Source organism: Siphateles boraxobius, unplaced genomic scaffold, assembly GCF_051911475.1.
Source record: "Siphateles boraxobius isolate OS27281-9 unplaced genomic scaffold, OSU_SipBor_1 66, whole genome shotgun sequence".
Taxonomy (NCBI): Eukaryota; Metazoa; Chordata; class Actinopteri; order Cypriniformes; family Leuciscidae; genus Siphateles; species Siphateles boraxobius.
Window position 1 is genome coordinate 14,929,137 of NW_027509193.1, and position 22,895 is coordinate 14,952,031.

Below are 22,895 nucleotides of genomic sequence, written 5' to 3' on the forward strand. Positions count from 1 at the left end.
ATTGCCATATGTGCCATATGTAACCAAGCCCTGTCGTGTCGTGTCCCGTCTGGTGCGTGCCTCAATCTGTCTACCGTATTACCTCGTCTCTGCTTTGTTACTTCTTCAGCTAACGTGAGTGGTCAAGGATTGGCGTTCCCGTGCTCTCTACGGACCCAGCCTGTCTCATCCTCCGGGGATTTCCCGTTGCCGGTCCTGACCGTACATTTCTGTTCTATTACTGAAAGACTTTCCGTTTTCCTTTGGATGAGACTTTCTTCGGTTGGATTTATTCGCCTTATGTGCCACCTGTGTTATTTTGCCTGAACTATAAACTTTGTCAAACTGCCTTTTGCTTTTGGGTCCTCTCTCCTACACGTGACAGAATAATCTGACCAGAAATGGACCCAGCAAGGGAGAGTCCTCTTCAATCTGCACTTGAGATCCAGAGAGCCATGCTGGGCCGTCACGAGGATGAACTGGCCGCCGCTCACCATGCCATGGATTCTCTTGCTACTCGCATGACCGATATCTCACAACAGCTTCACCACCTCCGAGTGGAATCCTCCACCTCTAGAAGCCGTGACACGCCTGAGCCGAGAGTGAACAACCCGCCGTGCTATTCCGGTGAGCCCAAGGAATGTAGATCCTTTTTAACTCAGTGTGAGGTTGTTTTACTTTTTAACTGGAGTTCGGAGGCTGACTGTCTCAGCCGTTATTCCTTCTTCAAGGAGGAGATGCTGCGGGTTTTTGACCGTTCTGCATTCAGATCGGAGGCTTCCCGTCTTTTGTCTACGCTTCGTCAAGGGAGAAGGTCAGCAGCAGATTTTTCGATTGAATTTCGTACCTTATCTGCTTCATGTGACTGGAACGAGCCTGCCTTAGTAGCCCGTTTCCTCGAAGGGCTCAATGCTGACATAAAGGATGAGATCCTCGCCCGTGAATCACCCACTCGACTGGATCCTCTTATTGATATGGCCATTCGTGTGGAGTGGCGCTTCGACATGCGCAGCCGCAGCCTTGAGAGGGCACTTTTCTCTACCCCGGCTCGCTCTTCTACACCGCCGCCTTTCACTGACTCCGAGCCGATGCAGCTGGGTGGTTTACGAATCTCCGCGGCCGAACGCCAGCGCCGTATAGTGGCTCGTCTCTGAATGTACTGCGCTTCCGCCTCCCATCGTGTCGCCTCCTGCCCGGTAAAAGCCAAAGATCACCAGTAGAGAGAGGGTTACTGGTGAGCGCTTCAACCCTAGACCCTCCGTCACGCGCACGCACTACTTTCTCTGCTCTTCTCCGCTGGCCAGGGTTTTCCACCTCCTGTCCGGTTTTGATCGATTCGGGAGCCGAGGGAAATTTTGTGGATGAGACTTGGGCTCGAGAACAGGGGATTGCCCTCATTGAACGTAAAGACTCCACCCCTGTCCACGCCCTTGATGGTAGTATCCTCTCTAGAGTGCGCTTTGCCACTGCTCCGGTGAGTCTCACCATCTCTGGCAATCATCAAGAGACAATTTCTTTTCTAGTTTTGCATTCTCCTTTTAACCCTGTTGTTTTAGGACATCCCTGGTTAGTCGAGCATAATCCTCAGATTAACTGGTCTAGAGGTTCAATTCTTTCATGGAATTTGTCGTGTCATGTCAAGTGTTTGATGTCTGCTGTCCCTCCTGTCTCTTCTGTCTCTGTCTTTCAGGAGGAGCCGGGTGATTTGTCCGGGGTCCCGCGGGAGTACCATGATCTTCGAGCGGTCTTCAGTCGTTCCAGGGCCACTTCTCTTCCTCCCCATCGACCGTATGACTGCGCTATCGACCTCCTTCCTGGCACCACCCCTCCCCGGGGTAGACTTTACTCTCTCTCCGCCCCCGAACGCGAAGCTCTAGAGAAGTATCTTTCTGACTCGCTCGAAGCTGGTACCATTGTGTCTTCCTCCTCCCCTGCCGGTGCGGGTTTTTTCTTCGTTAAAAAGAAGGATGGTTCATTACGCCCCTGCATAGATTATCGAGGCTTGAATGACATCACGGTCAAGAACCGTTATCCCTTGCCTCTCATGTCTTCTGCTTTCGAAATCTTGCAGGGGGCCAAGATCTTTTCTAAACTAGATCTTCGTAATGCTTACCACCTTGTCCGCATTAGGGAGGGGGACGAGTGGAAGACGGCGTTTAACACCCCCTTAGGACACTTTGAATATCGCGTTCTTCCTTTCGGGCTGGTCAACGCTCCCGCCGTGTTCCAGGCGTTAATTAACGACGTGCTCAGAGACATGTTGAACATTTTCGTTTTTGTCTACCTTGACGATATTTTAATTTTCTCTCCCTCTCTCCAAGTACACACTCTACACGTTCGACAAGTTCTCCAACGTCTCCTCTAGAACCGACTGTTTGTTAAGGCCGAGAAATGTACCTTCCACGCGCAATCCATCTCATTTCTTGGTTCGGTAATTTCCGCTGAGGGCGTTAGCATGGATTCCTCCAAGGTCCGTGCGGTCACGGAATGGCCAGTGCCTGAGTTGCGCGTTGCTCTTCAACGTTTTTTAGGCTTTGCAAATTTTTATCTTCGGTTTATCCGTAACTTTAGTCAGATCGCCGCCCCTCTCTCTGCCCTCACGTCCGCCAGGGTCCGATTTTCCTGGTCGGAGGGGGCTCAGACAGCTTTTGATCGCCTCAAGTCCCTTTTTTCCTCCGCCCCGATCTTACGAACTCCTGATATCTCTAGACAGTTCATTGTTGAAGTTGATGCATCAGAGGTGGGCGTTGGAGCTATTCTCTCCCAACGCTCATCTTCTGATGAGAAGGTTCATCCCTGCGCCTACTTTTCGCATCGTCTTTCGCCCGCCGAACGAAATTATGATGTTGGCAATCGCGAGTTATTGGCCATCCGTTTAGCTCTCGGAGAGTGGCGTCACTGGCTTGAGGGTGCCTCAGTCCCGTTCGTTGTCTGGACGGACCATAGAAATTTAGAGTACATTCGTTCCGCGAAGAGGCTCTGCGCTTGTCAGGCTCGTTGGGCACTTTTCTTTACGCGTTTCGATTTTTCCATCTCCTTCCGCCCCGGGTCTAAGAACCTCAAGCCTGATGCTCTTTCGCGACAGTTTGCTTCCCCAGAGGTTGTTCCCAATAAGGAGGAGATCCTTCCTCAGGGCGTGGTGGTGGGTGCAGCTGTCTGGGGAATAGAACGTTTGGTCAAGCGCTCTCTGGCCCACGCCGTTACTCCTCGTCTTTGTCCTAAGGGTCTTTTGTACGTTCCTCCTTCTGCTCGTCTCGCGGCCTTTCAGTGGGGCCTGAACTTTATCACGGGTCTCCCCTCCTCTGAGGGGAACACCGTGATACTTACTGTCGTTGATCGTTTTTCTAAGACCGCCCGCTTTATTCCTTTAACTAAACTCCCGTCTGCTAGGGAGACCGCCCAGATTGTCGTCGACAAGATCTTTAAGATACATGGTCTTCCCTCCGACGTCGTTTTCGATAGGGGTCCCCAGTTCTCTTCCCTGTTCTGGAGGGAGTTTTGTCGCCTTATTGGAGCGTCGGCTAGTCTCTCCTCCGGCTTTCACCCACAGACCAATGGCCAAGCCGAACGAGCTAACCAGATAATCGGTCGCATTCTCCGTAGCCTCGCTTTCCGCAATCCGGCTTCCTGGTCAGAGCAGCTCCCCTGGGCGGAGTACGCACTTAATTCCGCTCCGTCTTCTGCCACTGGTCTATCCCCTTTTCAGTGTTGTCTCGGCTACCAGCCTCCGCTTTTTTCGTCACAAGATACAGACTCTAAGATGCCGTCCGTACAAGCCTTCATTCAACGTGCTAAGCGTACTTGGAGAGGGGTCAGGTCCGCTCTATTGAAGTCTCGTGCTCGCACCCGGCGGGCCGCTAATAGACGTCGTGTCAAAAGCCCCCGTTATTCCGTTGGGCAGAGGGTTTGGCTGTCCAGCCTTAATCTTCCTCTCCAATCCTCTTCGCGTAAACTGGTCAATCTGTCTACCGTATTACCTCGTCTCTGCTTTGTTACTTCTTCAGCTAACGTTAGTGGTCAAGGATTGGCGTTCCCGTGCTCTCTACGGACCCAGCCTGTCTCATCCTCCGGGGATTTCCCGTTGCCGGTCCTGACCGTACATTTCTGTTCTATTACTGAAAGACTTTCCGTTTTCCTTTGGATGAGACTTTCTTCAGTTGGATTTATTCGCCTTATGTGCCACCTGTGTTATTTTGCCTGAACTATTAAACTTTGTCAAACTGCCCTTTGCTTTTGGGTCCTCTCTCCTACACGTGACAATTTCATCTTTATTAATTATAACTTATTTTTCAATAAACCAAACTCCAGTGTTACTTGTCCCTAAATAGAACCACAAAATTGGCAAATTACTGATCAATTACACAACTAAAAGAGAGACAAATTCTTTCAAATATCGATTCAGTGACCATGACTTATAAATGGAGAGAGAACGACATAAAATCCTGGATACCAAGAGAACAGAGACTATGCACTGTGATTTGAATCAGATAGACAGAAAATGAAAACACTTTCTTGTCTGTCCCAAGTACCACTACAAGGGGAAACATTTTCCCACAATTTGCAGGACTGAATTTTTCATTCTTTACTCTAAATGACTCAGAGAAACTTCACTATGCTCGGAAAGGATGAGCTGCAAAATACCTTACACACCATAAGAAGTGGTCAATCCATTGTATTTGTTTTTTTATATTATTTTATTTTATATTGTATTTATATTTTATGTAAATTGTATTTATAATTAATATTAGGATAGACTAGAGATATTATCTTCTGTTATAATTATTATTGCTATTATTATTATGACCTATTATCCAATTGCCCGAGACTTGTCTTTTGTGTGCATGTATGTGTGTATGCCTGTCAAATAATTTCAAACATTTTGTTAAAGATTATAACATCAAAAAAAAACAAAAAAACACAAAAACACTTTCACCTTTCCTGTAGCTATATCGTCACATCGCCTAGTCAGGCCAGTTAGATATTTTGCTGCATGCTCTTCAAAGCCAGTCTTCGCAGATAACCATCTTCCTCACAGATGCCATTATCCTCTCCACAGCTCTCGATGTACCATGACTTGCACTGACAACATCCCGATGTCGGTGAATAAAATTCAGAGCCTCTTATATAGTAATATATCTAATTAGTATATATAAAGTCGTGTATATATATATATTACCATGTACCAATTTACTAATGTTCGGACACACTCGGACACACTTGCACCAGAACGTCCACCACACACCAGTTTACTGGTGGAGATGCCTGGGATTAAAACCCTACTCTTTTTACGAAGGACATCCTAGGATTTTCAATGACCACAGAGAGTCAGGACCTCGGTTTAATGTCTAATCCGAAGGATGGTGCTCTTTGACAGTATAGTGTCCCCATCAGTCTTGGGCTACAGGGTGATATGGCTGCTGATTATTATAATTTTTAAAATAAAAAATCTAAATGATTCTAAAGTTTTTATTTAGTTGTAGTTTATCTTTATCTACACTTGGATGAAACCAAGCACAGACACACATGTGCTGTCCTCAAACCCTGAACTCACCTTTTATAGGAGAGAGTGTGTCTACAGATACTGATGGCAAACTCTTGCATGCACGGTCTGAGGATGAGCCGACTGGGAGTACTGAAACCGTGAGCTCTGGTGGGGCAACTGTGCCATCAGCTGGAAAAGAAAGAATTATGTTACCACACACCACAGTATTGCTAAAACCAGGAACGCTAGGTCTGCGTAACAAATCTGACTCAATGTCCAATCAAAAATAGCCCAAAACTACCACAATGACCCTATCCCAAATATCAAAACTCACAATATCCCACTCTAAAACTTAAAATACATATTTTAATGCGTATAAAATACAAATCACTTAGGTAATCATAAACAGTCTGTTTTCGTACCCTACCAGTGGCCCTCCCTCACAAAACATCTAGCACAGTTTTATCATTGGTAGAATTTAAAATGTGTAATATATTTTAATACAAGCATTTCAGTCAAATACAGTTTATGCACATTTATCCTTTTATCCACGTAAAAAGTCCAAAAGTAGCCCGACTCCACAGGAAAACTGCAGACTTGACAACGCACGCCAAAGAGGCTTAATTATCCATGAGACAACATATTTTTTTAACTTACCAGGTGAAAGTGGAAGTATCTGAGTGCCTGCACTCACATGTTGGGGCGACACTGCATAGATTGGATTTGAAAGGAGAAATACAGTGAATAAAATAATTAAAGAACACAAAAGGCACATGGAGTCGTTTGATGATGATAGCAGTTGACTCACCAAGCACGTACGTGGGCCATGTCGGAACCACAGTGCCGATCAGAGGGGCAGATAAAGGGCAGATGTTCTGGATGAACTGTAGTGCTGAACCGCCTGAGTGATCCAAAGAGTCATAGTCAATGTTCAAACGAAGGCCTAGTTTTCTTGAAATGCATGCACAATATGAAAATAAAAAAACTACAAAACTCACCACTAGAGGGTAGAGGAAGAGGTCTGAATGGAATACGTAAAATATTTTGGAATGTGTTTGAGCCCAACTGGAAACTACTCTGTGATGTAATGGCGGGCTTCTTTCCTCTTGAGGGGCTTTCAGAGCACGCTGTTGTTTTAACAGAGACATGCTTTTGGTTTGCATCATTATGTTTCACTTGTGGTTTCATTGCTACAGAGAGCTAGATTTATAATAAATATGTTTCCTCCCTTTTATTAATAAGTATAGAGTTCTAAAAACAATATATACTCACACAAATTATGTTACTTAAAACAGAAGTAAAAAAAAAGTTAGCCCTATATGTTTCAAACTAGTTTGGGAGTTAATTCAACACTTCTGGTTCTGACCATTAAACCTTTACAATGATTGTACTGTATCAATGCTACATTGTGATGTTTGAATTACCTTTTTTGTTCTGTTTGTACAAGGGTTTGCCATCAGTATCTGTATGGGTTTTGTTTGAAGGTGAATCAACTATCAATGGAAAACATAAGTCTTACTTTATAATTTCAATACAGGTATTTCATAAGAGAACATCTAAAAGAACATAACATTACCTTTTCGCTTTCTTGACCTTTTGTTTGTCAAAGATGCATTTTCTTGACCTAGTACTTGGCTAGGTTGTGTGCAAATTGTGTCAGGGTCAACTGTTATTTGTAAAGCAGATGTGAAAGACATTACAAAATGTATTTACCTTTATTTTCGAATAAAACTGTGTGATGCAAATGCTTTAACAAACACTCATTGGTTCCCCTTCAATTCCCAAAATATTATTGAAAAATATGATTCTATTCAAATAATATTGTTATGGAGTCTTACATAGAAAACTGAGGTTATCAAGGAAGTTGGGATCTGCCAAAACAAGAAAGGAAATTATTTATATACATGATTTTAAGTAGGCTAACGAATTGCACAATTAAACAGGGCAATGCGTAAAACTGACCAAATGCTTCTTCAGATTCACTCTGAATGGACTCAATATATTCAAGGAGGACATTATCTGTGAAGACAAATGGTAAATCTCATTTGAAAATTCATCTCAAATGCCAAATATAGGGCTACATTTGTTTACCACGTTAAAATAACTGCATCTACTCACCAGGTAAGAGTTCAGACATTGGGTCCGAGGCAATATCTTGCAATTCAGCATCTGGTGCAACAAATTGACACATTATAACATTACATGTTTTTAAGCATGACATAAATAAAATATGCAGTTACAATTTCCTGAGGTAGCCTAAAAATAATCGTAGTAGCGTGGAAGCGCAAGATGGTGTGCATGGAGCGGGCGCGCGTTCTGCAAGAAAATAAATAACCGGAGGGAAAAACCCCGTTTCAGATATATAAATATTTGTCTGAAAATTCACATTATACATTTATTTTGTTATAAAACTGGTTTTATGGAGCAAAGTAAAATAAGTACGACACAAAACGCATTATAATTTAACTTCTATTATAAATTAAAAGCTTTGAACTTTACCTGTTCCACTGATACAGTCCATGTTTACTCAGAATTATTTTTCCATTACATTAAAATTGTGAAGGAAATCAGTTTTCAGGAAAATTAGTTTTATTGCGCACGACGTGTCCTCATATTACACGGGTGAGGCATAGTCTGGCAAACACCAAAATAGGCTGCACTAGCTCTGCATACTTTTACTTTCACTATGTGAAAGGAGGCCGTTTTGGTAAGGCACAAAACCAAAACAAAACCTCCCTCTCTCGTTATGAGACATTATCAACTGTGTTAATATTAGTATATTTTACAGTAACAAACACGTTAAAAGAGGTTTATGTATTAACATTATATAATTTAATGCTATACGGTAAGGAACACTAAAATATGTATCTTGTATGTTAATAAGCTAAAAAAAAAAAATCAATCATGTAGCCTACTCAATACGTTCTAAGCCTGGCACTCCTATATGTGGTAATGCTCCACCCTGGAGTGGTAGGTATTTTCCACTGTTGTGACCTTTTCTTTTTTTTCCTTCACACACACTGGTCTTTATAAAACACATGTTTATGCCTTGATTTCCGAAAACCTGTTGAATGTTTGTGAACAACAAAAAAACCTCTGCAAATCCTGCCATTTACAGTGAAGTTTCCCAGCTCCAAAACAATGATAACAAACATCTCATGCCACCTTCCTCCTAAAATGAAACGATAGAAAACAGACTGGAATGACAACTTAGTTTGCTTTAGTTTTTTACTTAACACTGCCCATAATAGAAACTGTCTCACAGACTTACGTGGTTTGCTGGTGACACCACATCTTAAAATACAATATCTCACAGTCAACTCATATTGTATATTGAAGAAGGACATCTAAAATTATGTATTACAGTGGTTTCTTTTGGTTTGAATTCTGACATCTTTGTTATTTTTTAGTCAGCGATGCTCAAAGAAAGAAAAGAAAAAACTTCAGACTCCATGCCACACAACAGCGTGCTTAGAAAGTAACTCTAGTATCTGCGAGAGATCTAGTTACAGGTGCATCCTGTCAAGCAGTGGCTATTACTCTTGCAACACACATACAGAACCTTAACGGGGAACCGTTCTGTCAGACGGTTCATAGAACCTTTTAGGGGTTCCCATCATGGGATTATACAATCATTTAAGATCCTTTTTGGCATAGTGTTCCTTAAAATATAGTCAAGAATCCTAGGGTTCTATATAGAACCCGCATTGACAGTTTTTTGTTTTTGAGTGTAAATGTGGTCAGTATTTACATATAGAACAAGTATCCCGCTGTGTTGTTTTAAATGTTTATTCACACCCTCCTGTATTATTGCTACTGTACTAAAACTGTTAGACATTTGATGCATTTAATAGTCTTAGCAACAATTGCAAAAATCTAACCTTTCATTGAAGTAAAAAAGAATTTAAAGTGGGGGGTAAATCACATTATGAAATATGTGACACGTTGGCCACAATTATTGGCACCCCTAGAATGTTTTATTAAAATATCTCTGAAGTATATTCCCATTTATATTTACATTATTTAGCACACCAGGGTGACTAGGAACATGAAATTGTTGTCTAGCTATGACTTCTTGTTTTACAGGTATAAATATGAGGAAACAAATTCCCTTAATCATTCATCACAATGAGTGAAACCAAATAATACAGTTCTGATGTGCAGCAAAAGATTGTTGAGCTTCACAAACTAGAAAGTGGCTGTTAGAAAATAGCTAATGCATTGAAAATTCTCATTTCCACAATCAGGGAAATAGTTAAGAAGTTCCAATCAACTAAATATATTACGAATCTGACTGGAAGTCTATATCGTCTTAATGCACAGCGAGGAGGAAAGATTGAGTGGCCAAAAACTCTTCAAGGGTCAAAGTGAATTGCAGAGATTATTTGAGTCTTATTAAAGCCTATTATAATAACAATAATCAAATGGCACCTACAAAACCACATGTTGTTTGGGAGGGTTTCAAGAAAAATCCTCCTCGCTCATCCAAAAACAAACTCCAGCACATTCAGTTGTCAGACAAGACTGGAACTTCGAAAGGCCCCGGATTCCATGGTCAGATGAAACTAAAAAATATGGGGGTGTAAAAAGTACCCCATGCCCACGTTTTTTTTTTATGATTAACAATTTATTGGTTTAAACACACACACATATCCATCTGAAAAATGAAGCCGTACTCATACAACAAAATAGAATGAAAGGAAGACATAGCACGACCATAGACAAAAACTAAACCATAAATACATTATAGAAAATAATAATAATAAAAACAAATTATATATATATATATATATATATATATATATATATATATATATATATATATATATATATATATACATACACAAAATAAAAAAAAATAAAAAAAACAGTGATGCACCTAGCCCTTGAGTTACAGCCTTGCCTAAATGTAGGTACCGAATTCTGTCAAAATGTATCCATCAGTCATGTTTTCTAGTTTAATGCTATGTTTTTGAGCCGGAAAGCCATTAAACCTCAAAGGTGTACGAATGATACTTCCCCCATTTCAAGTTGTACACTTTATCAAGCAACCTATAGGACAGTTGTTCAAGGGCAGCCAGCTGACCCGGCGTGCCACAAATCCAGTGCAGGTGCAGAGGGGGCTTTCCATTCTTTGACCAAAAGTTTCTGGCCTAGCATGAGGACAGTCTGGGTCCAGTTAGAGAGTGGAGGGGTCAGGTCACTTAATGCAGAGGGGTCCCCCAAAATAAACAGACTAGGGGTGAACGGGATATTCTGGTCGACAATTTTCTCTACGATTGTATGTAGGGAAGACCAAAATGCCTGAGTTTTAGGGCAACTCCAGAGCATGTGTACTAGGGTACCATTTTTGTCCCGACACCTCCAGCATTCCGAGTTATCAACCAAACCAACCTTATGCAGCCTGGATGGTGTCCAATAGATTCTATTCAGTATTTTGAATTGGATAATTCGCGTTCGCAGTTCCCTTGACATTATTTTTCCCATTTTTAAGAATTCTGCCCCATTCTGCATCTGTGAATGACACCTTTAGGTCAGTTTCCCATGTCATTTAGGCTTCATGGCCGCGCCCATAAATTGTTAGAACCTTCTCCAACATGTCGCCGCTCAGTGGGACTACTGAAGGGGAGCCGAAGACCTGCACCAGGAGGTGTCTTAACTGAAAATACTTCCATTGTTGATTACATGGTAAGTCAAATTCCTGTCTAAGTGCCTCAAAGGATTTTAATGTCCCATCATGGTACAAGTCTCCGAGCACCCTAATCCCTTTTTGCTACCAGAGCTTCCAAAGGAAGGGAGATTTATTTATACAGAGCTTGGGATTTTGCCAGATCCCGGCAGCCTGGTGCAGATATGGATCAAATTTAAAGAACTTAGCTACTCTCTTCCAGACCCACTGAATGTGGGACAAAATGGGATGTGACTGATTCTGTTGGGCTAATTTAGCTGTGATGTATGCTATGGGTGTGAGAGGGGAGGACACCGTGCTTTCGAGGTGAAACCACGGGGGGCTCTCTCTAGGGGTAAAGATCACTGTGCCATATGCCTAATGGTAAATGCATAATGGTAAAAGAGCAAGTTGGGCCCACCTAATCCTCCTTTGACCACTGGCCTCTGCAGCTTTCGCAGGTTCATCCTGGGGCATTTATTATTCCATAAAAAATTATTACAGAGTTGATCAAATTGTTTGAAATAGCGCAAAGGAATTCGGACTGGGATAGCCTGTAGCAAGTAGTTGAATTTCGGAGCACAAATCATTTTAATGATGTTTGCCTTGCCCCACATAGAGGGATACAATGGAGACCAGCCCTCTAAATCAACCCCCAGTTTGTCCAGTAGGGGGTCAAAATTTGTTTTAATCAGATCCGTCAATATGGGGGGGAATGTTAAACCAAGATATTTAAAGACTTTCTTATGCCAGTCAAAAGTGCCTGACTGGAAGAGGGATTTGGGACTATATGGTGTGAGAGGATGAGCCTCAGATTTTGTCCAGTTGACTTTATAACCAGAAATGGATGAGAACTTGTCAATAATTTTAAATAGTGATGCAAGAGAATGTTTGGGATCTGTGACAAACAAAAGGATATCGTCTACATACACATCAATTTATCACTGCTAGCGGTTCAAGTACAACTGCAAAAAGTAGAGGAGAGAGAGGGTCTCCCTGTCTCGTGCCTCTTTCCAGTTCAAATGGGATGGAGATGATCCTGTTAGTAAGCACTGACACTGAGGGGTGAGTGTATATGAGCCTAATCCAAGCTATGAACTTTTTGCAGAAGCCGAAACATTCCAGGTTGGAGAGCAGATAATGCCACTCGCCTTTTCAGCGTTCAATGAGATAGCAGCCATGGGAGATGCGTTATCCTGAGAGGCGTTATCCTGAGTGGGCCACATAATATCAAGAAGTCTTCTGATGTTGTCAGCCGAGGAGCGTGAACGTATAAAGCCGACCTGGTCAGGGTGGATCTCCTTGAACGTTATAACCTTACCCAGATGTTAATTGGTTATTACCTTGTCCAGACGGTTAGCTACAATTTTAGATAGTATTTTACTGTCACAGGAGGTAAACCTAATAGGTCTAAACTTTTTACAGTCTTTTCCTTCCTTCAAGATAAGGGTGATAATGGCCTCAGATAATGAGGGTGGGAGTTTACCCTTCTCAAAAGCTTCTTTATAGGTGTCTTAAGAGTAATGGTGCAAGTCCCTCAGCATAAGCTTTATAAAACTCATAAAGCCATCTAAACCTGGTGCTTTACTTGAAGGGAGGTGTTTAATAACCTCCCTTATCTCCTCAATAGTAACAGGTGATTCAAGACGTTCAAGCTGGTCCCTTGACAACACCAGCAGATCAAGAGTCGACAGAAAAGATGTAATGTTTTCCCTGTCCCCCTTCGATTCTGAAGTATACAGTTTTACATAAAACTCTCTAAAAGCTGCATTAATCTCCTTGGGATCAGTCAGGACAGACCCATTGTCCCTTCTAATAGCAGGAATAGTACTCATTGCTTCTTTTTGTTTAATGTACCTGGCAAGTAGTCTACCAGCCTTGTCACCCTCCTCAAACTATTTCTGCCTTGCCCGAAAGAGAGTGAATTCTGCCATCTGGGTTATAATTGAATTAAATCATATTTTAGTCTAGTCAACCTGGTAAGGGTTTCAGAGGACATCTTTTTTTTTTAAGTTTGATTCTGCAGTTATGATCTGTTTTTCAAGCTCCTGGAGCTTAGTATTGTTTTCCTTATCCTGAATGACGAGTGTCGAATTATGTGGCCTCTCAAAAAGGCTTTCAAAGCCTCCCATGCTCCCCATGCTGATGGAGCCATTGGGAGATTGTTCTCTATATAGAGGTTGATTTGTGATCTAAGGGATTCCTTAAAGGTCTCATCTAATAGAAGGCTAGAGTTTGGTCTATATCTAGTTGACCTAGCCGGCTTATTAAAGGACAGAATATGGAGAAATAATGGACTATGGTCTGAAATAATTATATGTCACTCGGAGCGAGTATACCAGCGAAAATATCATAGCTGATACCAGCTAATGAGACACCAAAAAAAAATATCTATTCTGGAAAACGAGCTATGTGGTGAAGGGAAGAATTTAAAATCTCTCGAAGATGGGTTTTGTAGCTGCCAAATGTCTACTAGACCAGATGCCTTGGACATATCTTTGAGCACTGTGTGTGCCCTATTGTGGTGCGGGCCGATGGAGAGCTACGGTCTAATATAGGCTTCATTACCTCATAAAATCACCCCCCATGATAATTGGATAGTCTCCCAAATCATTTAGTTTCTTCTCAAGTAGCCCAAAAAATGCCGGATCTCTAATTGGAGCGTACACATTCGCTAGTATGATACCATTTCTTTGGATCTCACAAAGCATCAACAGCATTCTCCCTTCCTCATCTGCACTCTCTTTTAAGCATTTAAATTGTAGCCGCTTGTTAACTAGAGTAGCCACTCCTCTGCTCTTGCTACTGCCACAGTCAGCCACCACAAAGTTCCACGAAAACAGGCTACATGAGTCCCCTGGAGAGATATAGAGGAGTGGTCTATGGTCTCTGATCTCTTGTCAGGTGTTCTCCAAACTCATCAGGCATTATAGGAGAAAACTCAGAGCTGTTATCTTGACAAAAGGAGGTTGCAAAACGTATTTAATAAAAGGGTGCCTGCCAATAATTGTGGCCTATTTGTTTTAAAGAAAAATAATTTATTTCATATTGTGATTTAGACTCCACTTTCAATTATTTTACTTCAATGACTGGTTCGATTTTTTGCAGACTTTTTTAATAAAATATCAAAAGCATAAACTGATGATCAAAATGATCAAAAATTATCAAAATGCAGATTTATTTTTACAGACATCTTTGATCATATTTACCAGGGGTGCCAATAATTTTAACCACAACTGTAATTAGGAGGAATCTGTGCTGTGATTGGGTTAAGTCTTATGCAGCATTGTGGAGAAAAAGGTTCCATCATGTGATTGAGAACTGTATATGACTAAATTATACAAAAGTTTTCCATGGCAGGGTTATACATGTTAAAGAAGACCACATTTGCTTAATATTGCTATAATACACATCAAAATACATATCATGCACGGTAAAATACAAACGGTAAAAAAAACACAAAACAGATTTTGTCTTAGTATTGGCCATAAATTATTAAATGAAGCATTTCGCCCCAAAAATTGCAGCTGTGGGGTAAAGTGTTAAATGTTTTCGGGGTAAGCTCTGTCAGCGACTCAACCATTCTAAGTTCTTCATCCAAATACTAATTGCAAAAGCAAATAATAATAATAATAAAAAAAAACTATTACACTGTTATAACTAAATAAATTGAGTCCCATCCTCCGCCGAGACGCACCTCATGAAGACAACAGATGTCATTCGGAAGGGGAGGTGAGGTTAATGTTTTTGTTTAACGATTTTGAGGACACATCATTATTATTATAAAAAAAATGTAATTCATTGCACATATAAACCATTTATAATAAACATTGCAACAATCTGTTAAAAAAAAAAAAAGAAAAAAAAAAAGTCCATTTTGATTTCATAGTGACTTTAAAATTAGGCTCCAAATAGGGGTTCTCTTACGAGAGGTTCTCTCGTATTGCGTAAGTTAGCTTACGCTACGGGAAAGATTCATCTTTTCGAGATATTGAAGCCAAAAAATTATCCTTAATTTTTGTATCCATTGTCAATGCAGTGCAGCAGCTAGCAGACCTAGAGCAGGCAGCCTACCACTGAGCCCGACGTGACGTCACGTCCAATGAAGGGCGCTCGCGCCTTCACAGTGTCAAAGCCCGCCAGAATGGGCGTGGCTTAGCGTATATAAGCAGGGCTCGTAGGCATCTCTTCAGCAAAGCTCTCCGCATCGCTGGATCTAGAGAGAAGCCGCCGCCGTCGAGGAAGCGACAAGCCAGTTTAGGACAGCGCCTGAAGAAGCCGGCCGTCTTCGCCACCTTCAGCCATCCGTACGAGCTACGCTATCCGGCGACGTATCCTTTCTTGCAAAACTTACTGTCTAAAAGAGCAGCAAGCGTCTTTTTCAAGATGCCTCGCACTTCCTGCGGCTTTTGCAGAGCCCCGCTCAGCGACGGAGACCGCCATGTGATCTGCGCTCTCTGCCTGGGCCAGGAACACGCAGCTCTGCCCTCTCGGGGGTTTGTGAGCTCAGCGACGCACTTCCGATGTCGACCCTGCTGGCTCGGCTCGAAGTGTTCAACCCTCAAGCTGTCACTCCGCCCTTTGCAGGACCGCGCAAAGAAGCGCCGTTTTCAAAGGCCGCCGGAGCCGGTGGACTCCCTCTCTCGAGCCTCGCTCTCGCCTTTCCCGCCTCCCCTCACAGACGCGCAGCTGCCGCTCACGAGCCGCACTGCCGTCGTTTCTGATGCAAACGCTCGCCGGAATGACTCCCTCGAGCGTATATCTCTCCATCTCCCTCCCGGATGCGCAGCCGCCGGCTCCCGCCCGCGCTGCCGCCGCCTCAGGGGACGAGGCGCTTGATATGGATGAGGACGCGCCGCTGACAGCTGTTCTAACCGCGGCTAGCTTTCTTTACGTTACAAGAAAGCTATCCCATCCCGCATGCGTCACCAGCGAAATGAGGAAAAAGTGTGTTAGTCCCGCCGAGGCCGGACTATCCCCCATTTCTCAAACATTTCTCAGCTCCTCTTAATTCAAGCGGCTGGTAATGTCAATATTGCAGCATGAGCCTGTTATATAACACGCACGCCTGCAAACAAACGCCGACACACAGAAACTGTGATGACGCTCTCTTTATCTGCTCGCGCTAACTGAAGCTGATGTCATTCCCCCCTGTGGTTCAGTGGCGAAATCCACAGCGTTCGCGCCAGAGACCCGTGTTCGATCCCGGCTCCCGCAGCAGATAAAAATTATGCGGCTCTCCTCAGCGAACTGCCGTATTCATATCCGGCTCACGCCGATGGTGTTTTTACACCAAAAGGTGCCCACACCTCAGTGTTCACCCCTACACACAAGCACAACACTTCCCGTGTCACTCACAGAGCCCACTCCCATAAAGCGGTAAATAGCCGCTCGAGTGTTAAACATAGGAAATGTGTCCACGAGTCTTTGCCCACGCCTACTTTCTGCCCGCTCTTTCACACGGCCATTGAAACTCATATCAGTTAGAAGAATATAAACGTAAGTCCTGTGCCCGCCCACGTGCGTTCACGCTTACTAACACACATCTCTCCCCAAGCGCTGCCCGCGCATTCCAGAGTTGTCACAAAACGCCGCCCATCACGGCGTCACATGTAACTGTCAGTCTCGTGCCTGCTCACGCTTACTTATGAACACTCTGCTCAAAGCGCAGCGCGCGTCACAGAGTTATCATAAAACGATCCCCATCCAAGCGATCGGGACGTCAAATATGTATGTAAGTCTCGTGCCCACTCACAAGCGTTCACGCTTACTAATAAACACTTTGCCCAAAGCACATTTCGCGCGTCTCAGGACTGTGAATGTGAATGCGAATGTGAATTCTGTGAATGCAGAAGTAACACATCTACTTCGCGCAGACATAGCGAAGCTGCTGTGCAAAGGGGCCATAGAATTGGTACCGCCTTCTCTGAGCGAGTCAGGCTTCTACAGCCTTTATTTTCTTGTACGCAAGAAGGTCGGAGCCCTCAGACCCATCTTAGATCTGAGATGTTTGAACGAGGTGCTCATGAAAAGACCGTTCAAAGTGTTTACAACCAGAAAAATTCTCGCACACGTTCGCCCGAGGGACTGGTTTATTTCTCTCGATCTGAAAGATGCCTATTTCCAGATTCAGATAATAGTCCGTCACAGGCCATTCTTGAGATTCGCCTTCGACGGTCAGGTTTATCAATACTCCGTCCTGCCGTTCGTCCTGTCCCTGGCACCCCGTACATTTACGAAGTGCGTGGATGCAGCTCTCGCCCCCTTGAGAAATCACGGTTTGCGAATTATTAACTATCTGGACGACTGGCTGATTTGGCACAGTCAGAGACAGAACTGCTATCTCACAGTACTGTGCTCCTCAGTCACATGGAGAGCTTGGGTCTCACGGTCAACTGGACCAAGAGCTCATTACTGCCCAGTCAGTCAATTTCCTTTCTAGGAATAGAACTGGACTCTGTGGCCATGACGGCTCGTTTATCGACACAGCGCGCGCGCCGTGTTCGACACCTAGCCGCGTCTTTCCAGAAGGGCAGCATCATTACTCTGAAGACATTCCAGAGGTGCTTCCAGTGCTTCAGCTTCCAGTGCTTCTTCCTATTTCCAGTGCTTCCAGTGCTTCTTCCAGTGCTTCAGCTGGGCTTACTGCGCATGCGCCCGCTTCAACGCTGGCTCAATGCTCGTGCGTCTCGCCGAGATTGGGCTGCTGGCTGCGAACGAATCAGAGTGACTCAGACCTGTATTACGGCTCTGCAGCCCTGGTCAACAGCCGGCTGGTATCAGCGGGGTGTGATGATGGGAGTGGTCTCGTACCGAAAGCTCATCTCGACATATGCGTCCAACTCAGGTTGGGGTGCGCTCTTCGAGGGCAGACCGGTCTTCGGCCTGTGGTCAGACCAGGAGAAGCTCCTTCACATAAACTGTCTGGAAATGTTAGCGGTTGAGAACGCGCTGAAGCGCTTCCTCCCGCTCATACAGGACCACAATGTTCTAGTCTGATCAGACAACATGTCAGTGGTCTCCTACGTGAACCGTCAGGGCGGCGTCAGATCCAGGAACCTCTGCGATCTGACAGAGCGCATCCTCACATGGTCTCAGCATCACCTGCGCTCGCTGAGAGCTGCACATGTGCCAGGCCACCTGAATGACGGCCCAGACAAACTATCCAGGGACAACGTTCCCCCAGGGGAATGGTGCCTGCACCCCCAAACGGTCCAGAAATTATTGCGCCTGTTCGGCAAAGCGGAAATCGACCTATTTGCGGCAAAATACATGCTCACTGCCCAATGTTCTTTTCGAAGAACGAGGACGCGCTGGCCCAAGTCTGGCCCAGCCGCCCTCTGTATGCCTTCCCTCCGATCTCTCTGCTACCGCAGTTATTCAAGAGGATCAGGGAAACGCGCCACTCAGTGCTCCTCATAGCCCCGCGTTGGGAGAATCAGATTTGGTTCCCGGAGCTGACGCGGCTGTCACTGACAGCCCCATGGCCGATTCCGGTGAGAACGGATCTCCTCTCACAAGCTCGGCTCGATCTGGCATCCCCATCCAGAGCTTGGGGGACTTACACGCGCTGTCTGTCAGCGCCGCGTGTCTCGAGTTCGGGCCAAATGACTCAAAAGTCATCCTCAAACCTAGACACGGTTATGTTCCTAAAGTGATTGGCACTCCATTCAGAGCGCAGGTCACTTCTCTATCGGCTCTGCCTTCATCCGATAATGAGAGCGACGTTAATCTCCTTTGCCCATTCAGGGCGCTGATGATTTACACTGCGTGCTCTGCCCCTTTCAGGCGCTCAGAGCAGCTTTTCGTTTCGTTTAGTGGGCGCACCAATGGTCTCGCCGCCTCGAAACAAAGCCTATCCAGATGGATATTGGACGCTATAGCAGCCACTTACGCGTCGACAGGTCTGCAATGCCCCCTGGGCATCAGGGCTCATTCCACCAGAGGCATGACCTCTTCGTGGGCATGGTCCAGCAGAATTTCTATTCACGACATATGTGTGGCGGCCGGCTGGGCCTCCCCGTCCACCTTTGTCAGGTTTTATAACCTAGAAGTTCCCGCTCTGCAGGCAAAACTTCTGTCAATTTAAGTCAGATGTACGTTCTGTCCACAGATGTTCGTGCGCAGGCTACTCTCACGTATACTAGCTCTTCTGGTTGAGCTGCACTATTGGGTATGTGTTATATGCTTATACAGACCGGTGACGCCGCACTGTATTCCCTATGAGTGCTTATGTACAAGTGCTGGCCCGCGTTGCTGGCCACCTTATTTCCCACTTATTTGGGTCCCCGGAAAGCCCTGGGACTCATTGTGGATGCTTGGCGCGCACGGCGTTGACAAAGGGTTCCCGTAGCGTAAGCTAACTTACGCAATACGAGAGAACCTCTCGTAAGAGAACGTATTGGTTACATAACGAAACCTCGGTTCTCTCTAGAAGAGGGAATGAGTATTGCGTAACCTGCCGTGCTTGCACCACGAGCGTTTTTCGCTTCAGTCGATGAAAACCAGTGAATACAGCCTACGAGCCCTGCTTATATACGCTAAGCCACGCCCATTCTGGCGGGCTTTGACACCGTGAAGGCGCGAGCGCCCTTCATTGGACGTGACGTCACGTCGGGCTCAGTGGTAGGCTGCTGCAGTTCCCGCAGGGCAGCCTATGAGCACGCTAGACAGCCTGCTCTTGGTCTGCTAGCTGCTGCACTGCGTTGACAATGGATACAAAAATTAAGGATAATTTTTTGGCTTCAATATCTCGAAAAGATGAATCATTCCCGTAGCGTAAGCTAACTTACGCAATACTCGTTCCCTCTTCTAGAGAGAACCGAGGTTACGTTAGGTAACCGATACGTTTTCACAGCTATGCCACAGGAGGACTATTTTGGTTCCACAAAGAACCTTTCAGTGAACAGTACTTAAAGGGACTATGTGTAGTCTTTTAGATATTTTATTATCTAAAATCAATATTTTTATTCATAAATATGTCCTCAATGGTGTATAAATACCTCTGCCAATTATCTGGATTATCCTCATAAACAAAGAATTTATTATCTTTATATACATGTGACGGGTAGGTCCACTGAGGCTCTTACAGCAAAATCCCCAGTGTTAAATGAACTCTCCTGGTGTACATATGGCAACACGGATTTGTCTACGGATCTATATGTACACCAGGAGAGTTCATTTAACACTGGGGATTTTGCTGTTCATGTCGTTCTGCCATCTTGAAAAACTATAGTAGCAGTGAGGGACAAAAAGTACTAGGCCAACGCGTTTCCACAACGCGTTTTCGTTCAGAGCCAGCGTCACGTAACTGAAAGCAGCTGAAACGGAGGAGCTGCTCTGCGCCTTTTGAGACACATCCATGAATATGAACTCATTAAGTAATAGTCATTATGATTTTGACATCCACACTTTGACTTATGGCACAGAAATATTGTTGTTTCGTAACACATCTGGCACAGGTGCAACGTAACATGACACTAAAAAATAGACCCTTTTCTGACATACTGCTTAATAATGAGTAAATAGTCATGTGCCATCAACAAGTAAAATCATAGCACATCATTTTTGAAAATCACTAGCTAATGATTCATTAAAACAAATGGCTGGAAGATAAAATAAATGGCTTCGACCCATTCTGGTAATTAACATTAATTTACGGTATTAGTTAAAACTAGATGATTATAGGGAATTAATCCATGATCACTCTTTATTAGTTGCTGATGTGGCAATCATTAATGAATGGATTAGTGAGTCATAGATTAACTCACAATTATCTGTGCATAGCATGAATTAGTGCATATTAATGCACTCGTATTGTAAAGTGTTACCAAACCTTTTAATAAAGAAAGTTTTCTGCAATGGAAAAGTTCCATGAATGTTCATAGGGCAATTAATGCCAATAAAGTAAAATTAGTGTTATAAATAATATAAATACACAGTAAGCAGACACATAAAAGGGAAATAAAAATCATCTAAAAACGTTAACTCACCAGAAGGAACCAAATCTTCCAGTTTTCTGAGTGCTGAATCCAGGATGCCTTGGCTTATGTCCCAGTTTTGCCAGATAGGTAAAGAGAGTCTTCTGGCCAGATATTCCCCATCATTACAGACGACTTCACACAAGCGCTGCTCTTCAACTTCACCATCCTTGTAGAGAGACTGGTAATACTTTGTAGAAAAGACGTTGGCCTCGTGCAGCTCTCTGAGAAGATTGTGTAGTAGGTCAGGGCTAACCTGTAAAGCTTTTCTCACCTGAAACAGCACATCCTCAAAGGGAACCATGACTGGACAGCAGCTGAGAGATTCAATCATTTCAATGCTTTATTTCCTCCTTGCTATACTAATGCCAAACTACCTCTGCTTTTGTTCCTGGATTTAAAAAAAAAAGCAGATTTTTAAAAGAAGTACTAAACTTTGTTTAAGGACAACCAGTTTTACCCAGGTCAGGTGAGGACAGTTTCGCATGTACTTTTTCCACAAGAAAACTTATGTTGCTGATGTGCTGTGCATGGACAAATCAAGAGACCACATCTCCATCTCACTTCTCTTTTGTGACTAGGAATTTATATGGAAGAGATTCAATGTATTCATGCCAGATCGCAATCATTACCAATATAATACTAAAAAAGAATTGTGTTCCCTTAATATACATTTTATATGCATCCGAGGAATTGCAGGCAATATACACTCTTAAGAATAATGGTTTCAAAAGGGTTTTTTCATAGCAATGCCATAGTACAACCATTCTGGTTCCCCAAAAGAACCATTCTGTTTTTTTTCTTACTGTGAAGAATATTTCAATATTCTGAAAAACTTTCTCCCACTGTAAACATTGTGTGCAAATGGAAAAGATCCATAGATGTTAAAGGTTCTCCATGGAAACATCAAAGCCAATAAGGAGCCTTTATTAGATAATATGGAAATAGGAAAGCACCAACGCACAACCGAATCCAATATTTGTGTTACATCCGTCTATTGTGGTCAGTTTATGACGGTAGCAAACAGTAGATATTTTTTCATCCAATTACGTTACCCCACAATCCTTGGTGTGCAGTTTAGTGGTTGGTGTAAAGAGCACAAATGGCATGTGATGAAGCAAATGAAAAGTGTAAATAAACTTATAAATGCCAATTATTTCACCCAAAATGGCAGCTGTGTGGTCAAGTGTGGCAGATGCTTCGGGGTAAGCTGTGTCAGTGGCTAGTCTGATAGTGATTTATTACAAACTGAAATACTACTGATTTGTCCTAAAGGTAGCAGCTTTAAGCAGCTGTCACACTAGACTTTGAGCACATATCTACAGACACCACAACAGTCGTGATCTGGAAACATAATTTAACACAATACATCCAAAATGTATAAATATACAATCTACTCCACTTTACAGCAACGCTGCAATCCTACAGATTTAAAGTTTGTGTTCTTTTAAAATCAGCTAAACGGAGTGACATATCAATCTTCTATTGGGCATACGTCAAACAAAAACAAATTTGCAAGGCAGAATTTACCAAACTTTGAAATGCAGCGAAAAATTCACATGAGCTTGCATTTCCTGTCTCTCACATTCACAATTGTGCGTATGAAAGGAAATCAATTAGCTTTTTGCAGCCCAAACACAAAGACCCCTTAATACTTTACAGTGACTCATAAGAAAACAAACATTGCTCAGACAACACCTTGAAAATGGAAACTCCCTGAAATCTTGATTTGAATATAAGTACTTAAGGTAGCAGGTTTAATGGTAAGTATGCTATAAAATGTGTT

General features: G+C 43.4%; 1 protein-coding gene across 2 annotated transcripts in view; it reads right to left on the bottom strand.

Annotated features, from left to right (window-relative positions):
- Positions 1–22,894, bottom strand: part of ciita (class II, major histocompatibility complex, transactivator) — a 29,042-nt gene extending 6,148 nt beyond the window's left edge. Inside the window, exons 1-10 of one of the 2 annotated variants that reach the window (XM_077212532.1) lie at positions 21,122–22,894; positions 7,580–7,630; positions 7,424–7,480; positions 7,300–7,332; positions 7,038–7,127; positions 6,886–6,954; positions 6,460–6,588; positions 6,270–6,362; positions 6,119–6,169; positions 5,531–5,650 (exon numbers count right to left, since the gene is read on the bottom strand). In XM_077212532.1, coding sequence (XP_077068647.1) covers positions 5,531–5,650; positions 6,119–6,169; positions 6,270–6,362; positions 6,460–6,588; positions 6,886–6,954; positions 7,038–7,127; positions 7,300–7,332; positions 7,424–7,480; positions 7,580–7,630; positions 21,122–21,443 — 1,015 coding nt within the window. In that variant the 5' untranslated portion in view covers positions 21,444–22,894. Of the gene's footprint in view, positions 1–5,530; positions 5,651–6,118; positions 6,170–6,269; positions 6,363–6,459; positions 6,589–6,885; positions 6,955–7,037; positions 7,128–7,299; positions 7,333–7,423; positions 7,481–7,579; positions 7,631–7,960; positions 8,124–21,121 lie in introns of those variants that run through there. The other variant, XM_077212533.1, reaches the window with a different exon arrangement.
- Position 22,895: the final 1 nt, after the last annotated feature.